Below are 7,719 nucleotides of genomic sequence, written 5' to 3'. Positions count from 1 at the left end.
ATTTGTAACAGTGACCACGTTCACATGCACGCACTTTCAGAATTAGATTTATATATTCTGGTTATGCTTACTGGAATATGTAATGTAATATGCATAACACAAATAAATTCCTGTTGTATTAAAAAATAATAGAAATGTCCACTTTTACAGTTTATTATGCTGCATTTTAGTAATTTCTAAATGCATTTTAGTCTTCTCCTCACTCCAAACATATTTCTTAAATATTAGTATAAATTAATAGTCAGATTTGTTCATTTGTTTACTGGGGCAATGCGCATTAACATGACTGTGTATGCAACAATTAGCCTAAAGCTTATTTGTAGACCCTTGACAGAGTGTTATAAAGCCACAAAAAGTTACAATAGTTATAAAATCACAAGCAGCGATTATCTGGGTTCAAGTGTTATAAGGCATTTAAGCACATATGAAAAAAAGACATAATTTAGCAAGACTGTAACTACATAAATCAATGATTTTAAAAAGTATTTTTGGCACATGAAGGTAATTTACCATAAATTACTATACAGTGAATATTATGCTTTTAACGTTTATGAATGTTATAGCACCGGCTGTGGTCCGATCTTCTTAAAAGTTTGCATGCTTGTTTAGAATCCCCTATCGCATGTGTTCACCAGGTTTTGTGAAGTTTTGAGTTTTTCATTAGGCTTTACAGGATTTTGGGTAAATTTGGACAGGCCCCTTTCCTAACCCCATTCTAGCTTCCCAAAGGGTCAATTTCAACATTTTTGGATAATTATTGACTTAGAGAGTCTAGAGAATTGTACTGCAGAGTTTTGTTTTGTTTTTTCAGATTGAGCAATAAAACCTAGGACTATTTTGCAAAAGTAGGTTTTTTACATCTTCTCAATCATTTAACAAAGTATTTGAGTGACAGCAGTGGTTCTAGAGGCAAAGTTGAGTCCGGAATGAGGAGTTCTATCGTATGACATAAATATTCTGTGTATGTGCATAAAAACGTGCAATGTACAATTGTTTACAACCTTAAAAAAAGCAATATCGCAGTGGCAGATTTCTTTCAAATCCCTGCTGAAAAAAACAGCTAAAACCAGCCTAAGCTGGTTGGCTGGTTTTAGCTGGTCATCCAGGCTGGTCTTAGCTGGTCATAGCTGGTCAGCAGGCTGTTTTTAGAGGGGTTTTGGCCACTTCCAGGCTGGTCTTAGCTGGTCAGACTGGGAGACCAGCTGGAATGACCAGCTAAAACCAGCCTGACCAGCCTGGGAGACCAGCTAAAACCAGCTACTTCCAGCTTACGCCTAGGCTGGTTGGCTCTTTTTAGCTGTTTTTTCAGCAGGGATTTCTCACAGACCTTTGGGCCCGTGAGTCAAACAGGCCCACCAAGTTTAGTTCCGTCCAGCCTCTGTTAACCTTGTCTAACAGGTGCTCAAACTTCATCGACCAATGGCGGCCATGTTTTTTTTTTTTGAGATACACAAATGTCCTTGTAGACACTTATGTCACTTTGGACCATGACGGTTGCATATAGCCATTTTTATAGTCTTTCCCTCTTATAGCTCCACATTTTTTTTTACATAAGTGTTCTGAGTTTGGCAAAGATATCTAGTTCTTGTTCAGGAGTTATAGGCATTTTACTAAAAGTGGCCCTGCCCCTTTTGAACGTTTTGGTGTCTCTTTGTGACGGTAAGTTGAACAATTTTGATAATTATTGATATTCATCCTTCAGGGATCTTTCTGCACTGGTTTGGATCCAATCGGGTGAAAAACCTAGGACTAGTTTGCAAAAGCAAAAAACGGAACAAAATAACACTTCAGCCTGTAACTTTTTGGTACTACTGATTTGAGTAGTACCATCCCTTCAAGTTTCAAGTCTCTGGTTTGGTCTCCCCGATCAGTTTTACGTGGAGTTTGCTGCTCCTTGGCCATTTTAACAATTACAATAGGGTTTCAGTGCTACCCACTTAAATATTCTAAGTCTAAGAGTTATGGAGCATATTCTTAATATGCTAAACCAACTGTCTTATTTGAATTTCTAGAAAGCAGGATATCTGCTTTCCTGCATCTGGTTATAGAAATCAGGTTAATGCACTTACATGACATACTGTAATCATCATTTTTTAGACAAATATCAGAATATTCTTGAATATGTAAACAAGATCAATGAATCTGATATTAAAACAGCAAAAAAGAGAAACTACATTTCATTTTTAATTTGATAAAAAAAAAAAAAAAAGATGCATTCTGACACTGTAGCCAGTCTCACTAATATTTCACTGTCTCAGACTGTGCTAGGGAGGTGGGGTAAAAGAGGACAATTACTTTGGCCTAGATAAAGCTTTGTGGAGCTCTCTTAGAACAGATCTCTCTGTACTGAGATGATAAATGTTACTTAAAAAAACTCACAACACAAGCTCACTCTGTATTTCCTTGTAAGGACCATTCAGTATTTTATTATTATTATTTTTATTATTGTATTCATTTCTTTAATTATTTTTAAATGAACAACATGATCTATAAGAAAAAGTGGGTGGAGAATTGTCAATGAGCAGTACTGATCTGAAGGCTAAAATTCCTCCCAGTCATTATTCTTCACTCACCATATCTTGTCAGCTATTTAAAACCACCAATGACACATGCAGGAGGTCAAAAATAGTCAGCCCTTCAGGACTAGAAACTTCCCCAAGCCTCAACTGTACCATGGTAGAGGTATATGTTAAAAAGACCATGCTTTTAACAAGGACTATCCCCAGAGAAGAGGACAGTGAACACTGAAGATAATATAAATATTCTGCTTGAGTGAGTTTTTAATTTTTATCCTTGCATTTGTTTCCTTGCAAGTACATTTGTTTTATAGGCTACCAAAACATTTAAGCTTGAGTTGTTACAAAATGATGTCTCTTATTTTATTGAACTTACAGTAAACTCTCAAAATGGCAGCTGTTTTGGATCAGTTTATGGAATTCCATTCAGTTCATGGAACAAATGTGAGACTGGACCCCTCTAAGACTCATGCCACCCGAGTAGAAAGTTTTGCAAATGGCGTCTGCTTCAGTAAAGACCCTTTAAGCCCCGGAGAGATCTTCCTAGTAGAGATTGAAGAGAAAGAACTGGGTTGGTGTGGTCATTTAAGGATTGGACTTACTGCCCATGACCCACGAACACTAGAAACTGTGCCAGAATACTCTCTGCCTGATCTTGTGGATATGGGAGACAGCTGGGTATTTGCAATAACAAGAAACCATAATAAAGTCATTGAGGATGGAGAAGCAGAAAGGGGTGAACAGCCAAATATTGGTGATGAGGCAGAAAACAAGCCTAAAACATTTTTCACAGACACTCACCTGTATATAGAAAACATAGGCATACCTAGAGACAAATTGGTGGGACGCAGTCGACCCGGGAGGTTCAGTCACATCCTGGATGATCTGTACAAAACCAACGCTCTACCCCCCACTGCCCGTCGCAGTCGGATAGGGGTCGTCTATGTACCTAAGGGACAAGGGTATGCCGACATGCACATTATCATTAATGGTGAAGACATGGGAGCCTCTGCCAAGAGGATCCCCACCGATAAGCCGCTATATGCTGTTGTGGATGTATTTGCAGCTACTAAAAGTGTTCGGATTGTCCAGGTGGAATATGGCTGTAAGTTTCAGTTAATGATTTGCTAATATGATTTGATATGATTATATGACTCACATTGTAACAGACTGTAATGCTCCCTCTCTTTTGCTTCTGTGTTTTAGTTGCCTCATTGCAGACACTCTGCCGAAAGACAATTCAGAAACACATCATTCACAGAATGGCTTTGGACTGGTTGGAACTTCCGGAGTTACTTAAACACTATTGCAAATATGAGTGAGCAAAACCTATTAAGACTTTAAACCTATTCAAAGACTTTTTAAGACAGAAAGTGGTCATATTCTCACCATCACCCCCCATTTTCAACCAAAAAAGTGTAATCTGAACAATGTTCCTCAAGGTTTATACAATGTTGTTAAAACTTGCTAATACCCAAAGGTTTACATACACTTTACAGAATCTGCTAAATGTGAATTATTTTACCAAAATAAAGAGGGATCATGCAAAATGCATGTTATTTTTTTATTTTGTACTGACCTAAATAAGATATTTCACATAAAAGATGTTTACATATTGTCCACAAAAGAAAGTAATAGTTGAATTTATAAAAATGACCCTGTTCAAAAATTTTCATTCATTTGATGCTTAAAACTTTGTTATTAGTTGTTACCTGAATGATCCACAGCTGTGTGTGTGTTTTTTTTTTTTTTTTTTTGTGATAAGTTAAACTGCCCGCTGTTCTTGAGAAAAATCCTTCGGGTCCCACAAATTCTTTGGTTTTCAGCATTTTTGCATATTTAAATCCTTTCCAGCGATGATTTTGAGATCCATCTTTTCACACTGAGGACAACTGAGAGACTCATATGCAACTATTACAGAAGGTTCAAATGCTCACTGATCCTCCAGAAAGAAAAACGATGCATTAAGAGCCAGGGGTGTAAACTTTTGAACAGAATGAAGATCTGTACATTTTTCTTATTTTGAGAAAATATCATGTTTTTTCATTTAGTACTGCCCTTCAGAAAATAATTACATGTTCCCCAGAAGACAAAATAAGTAAAATTTACCCTGATCTATAAATGAAAAACGTTTTCACCCCCAGCTTCTAATGCATTTTTCCTTCTGAGCATTTGAACCTTCTGTAATAGCTGCATATGAGTCCCTGAGTTGTCCTTGTGAAAAGATGGATCTCAAAATCATACAGTCATTGTTGGAAAGGGTTTAAACACACAAAAATGATGAAAAACCAAAGAATTTGTGGGCCATAATGGATTTTTCTGAAGGACAGCAGTTTAACTGTTCAGGGCAAACAAGGGACTCATGAACAACTATCACTAAAAAAACAAAAAGCTGTGGATCATTCAGGTAACAACACAGTATTAAGAATCAAGTATATGTAAACTTTTGAACATGGTCATTTTTATAAATTCAACAATTATTTTCTCTTGTGGACTACATGTAAACATATTTCATGTAAAATATCTTTTTCAGGTCAGTACTCAGTACTAAACAAAAAATAACATTTTGTATGATCCTCCTTTTGGTAAAATAACATTTTGCAGATTCTGCAAGGTCTATGTAATGTTTGATACACTGGGCTTTTATTTATTATATTTAAGGAGTAAAAAAAAACACAGATTAAGTTTATTCAGAGGCCCAAAAAGACAAAATATGCATTTTTTTTCTTGTGGGGGGAAAATATACAATGCAATGCAATACAATAATTATTGAGAGATGAATAAACTGTCCTCAAAAGCTTGATGTGTTTTGTTTCTTTTTCTTTTTTTTTGTCTCAAGTTTTTATCATGTCGATAATTTAGAGGCCTTTTATGTATCAAATGTCTTGACATTTCTTTTGTGTTTGTAAATTACCAATTTAAAAAGTCTTTGCAATTTGTAAATTAGTAAATGCAAATTGTGTTCTCTGTCTTTTGAATCTCACTTATTTCATTATTTTTTTTAATCATTAAGGTTGCTCATAAACATATCATGCACCATGTCATATTAATTATTTAGCCTACTACGAAAATAACTTTTTTTTTAATGGATTTACTTCATATTTCAAATGAATCCGTTTATTAAAGCATAATGTGCACCTGCATTAAAATACATTAAGCATTTTCCACATTGACATGAGTGTGCGGTTGATCTGCACTGACATCTAATGGTCTTTTAGGGAAAGTTCAACTGTGTGGTTTTGTAAGGGTCACGTGACCGGAACATTATCGTCCTTTAGTCTCTCAGGTTGTCCTCACTTGGTCTGTACATACACTGTTTGTTTTGTCTGTTTATCTCATTCAAACAATGTCATTTTGTTCTTTTTTCGGGAGGGAGTTATATAAAGATCATTTTAAACCCGGTAAGTAATGTTTTCATTATTTACTCTGCACAACAACCTGCTCCCTTCTCTTTACCTCTAAGAAAGATTATGATGTAAGTGTTTATAACTTGGCTGAACTGAGGTAGCGAAATTATCTAACCAACTTTGCTTAACAATTCTATAGCTAAGACATCAGTGTCTGTTTTACAAACACAAACTGGTCGAAAAGGACAGTTAACTGATTTATTTTTTCTCTGCAGGTATATATGTTTGTTCCCAATGTGGACATCCACTCTTTTCGAGCAGATCCAAATATGCCCATTCCTCCCCCTGGCCTGCGTTCACAGAGACCATCCGAGAGGACAGTGTAACAAAAATGATGGAGACATTAACAGCCTACAAGGTCAGAATCTGACTTTTAAAAAAAGTAATATTTACACACACCACAAATATGTTTATGTGTGTTCATATATGTGTTCATATGCAGGTTCTGTGTGGCAAGTGTGGTAATGGACTAGGCCATGAATTTCTGAATGATGGTCCAGAGGAAGGCTTGTCACGTTTTTGAATATTCAGTCACTCGCTTAAGTTTGTCCCAAAAGGTAAGTCACCACCACGTAATTTTTCTGTATAATTTAGCAGGATCAAATGGCTTAACCACTTTAACTTATATTTCAACTTGTTTCCAATCAGATAAGGTTGATAAACAATAAGCGAGTTGATTGTCCATGCTGATAAGGCTGCTGTTGCATGCACACTGGTAACAGGATGTTCAGCTCATGAAGTGGACAAGGAAAAGCCCCGATTGGAGATCCTTTTCACAGATATATTATGGACTTCCTGGACACCACAGAGAAATTAGTTTACCTATTTTTATACTAGCCTGCATAAGCTGAAATGAACATGTGCAAAATGAATGAAAATGAAATTATTTATTGATAAAATTAGTACGAAATATGAACCTGAAGTAATTTCAGTGATTATTATTATTATGAACAATACAGTAATTTTAACTATACAATAGCATGTTATTAATTGATATTATTTTTTGTTAAAACTTTTTTATGTCATTGAATCCTGTATGAATCTTGTGTCTTTCATTTGTGTCTGCCATAGGAACATAATATTTTGAAATTCATGTTTCTATTACATGGAAAGTTTTAATTTGTTTTCCACTATTAAAGAATCAAAGCAGTTCTGTTTGCTTCCTTTTTATTTGTTTATTTATTTTTTAATATTTGCAATGACACAAATAAGCTAACGCTGTGGTGCAGGGAAGGAGACCAGATGCCTTTTTTTTTTTTTGGATCAATGAGTGAGTGTTTGAACCTTTTGTAATATCTGCATATAAGTCCCTCAGTTGTCCTCAGTGTGAAAAGATGGATGTCAAAATCATACAGTCATTGTTGGAAAGTGTTCAAATACACAAAAATGCTGGAAAACCAAAGAATTTATGGGACCTGAAGGATTTTTCTGAAGAACAGTAGGCAGTTTAACTGTTCAGGATAAACAAGGGACTCATGAACAACTATAACTAAATAAAAAAAACACACAGCTGTGGATCACTCAGGTAAGAACAAGAATTAAAGGAGAAGTCCACTTCCAAAACAAAGATTCACATGTAATGTACTCACCCCTTGTCATCCAAGATGTTTGTGTCTTTCTTTCTTCAGTCATAAAGAAATTATGTTTTTGGAGGAAAACATTTCAGCATTTTTCTCCATATAATGGACTGATATGGTGCCCCGATTTTGAACTTTTTTTTGAAATAGTAACATTAGGATTTAAAATATTATAAAACTATAAAACTTACCAGACCTGACATTGATGTACTCTGCAGA

The 7,719-nt window shown here is 35.4% G+C and overlaps 2 protein-coding genes across 2 annotated transcripts; both read left to right on the top strand.

Moving 5' to 3' along the window:
• The first annotated feature begins 2,635 nt into the window (after positions 1 to 2,635).
• neurl2 (neuralized E3 ubiquitin protein ligase 2) lies at positions 2,636 to 4,195 on the top strand. The gene is made up of 3 exons (XM_051124855.1): positions 2,636 to 2,772; positions 2,895 to 3,621; positions 3,723 to 4,195. Exons 2-3 carry the CDS (start codon positions 2,907 to 2,909, stop codon positions 3,836 to 3,838), a joined length of 831 nt encoding a protein of 276 aa, XP_050980812.1. The 5' UTR covers positions 2,636 to 2,772; positions 2,895 to 2,906; the 3' UTR covers positions 3,839 to 4,195.
• Positions 4,196 to 5,771: 1,576 nt separating this feature from the next.
• Positions 5,772 to 7,073, top strand: msrb1b (methionine sulfoxide reductase B1b). The gene is made up of 4 exons (XM_051124531.1): positions 5,772 to 5,917; positions 6,139 to 6,281; positions 6,366 to 6,480; positions 6,572 to 7,073. The coding sequence occupies exons 1-4, from the start codon at positions 5,863 to 5,865 to the stop codon at positions 6,589 to 6,591; spliced, it is 333 nt and encodes a 110-aa protein (XP_050980488.1). The 5' UTR covers positions 5,772 to 5,862; the 3' UTR covers positions 6,592 to 7,073.
• Positions 7,074 to 7,719: the final 646 nt, after the last annotated feature.

This window comes from Labeo rohita, chromosome 12 (genome assembly GCF_022985175.1).
Source record: "Labeo rohita strain BAU-BD-2019 chromosome 12, IGBB_LRoh.1.0, whole genome shotgun sequence".
NCBI classification, from domain to species: domain Eukaryota; kingdom Metazoa; phylum Chordata; class Actinopteri; order Cypriniformes; family Cyprinidae; genus Labeo; species Labeo rohita.
This window is presented reverse-complemented; position numbering and strand designations above follow the sequence as displayed.

Bases quoted from the DNA above. Each gene is read 5' to 3' on its own strand.
- neurl2 (XM_051124855.1), top strand. From the start codon at position 2,907: ATGGCAGCTGTTTTGGATCAGTTTATGGAATTCCATTCAGTTCATGGA. The intron at 3,622-3,722 runs GTAAGTTTCAGT...TCTGTGTTTTAG, and splicing joins TGTCCAGGTGGAATATGGCT to TTGCCTCATTGCAGACACTC.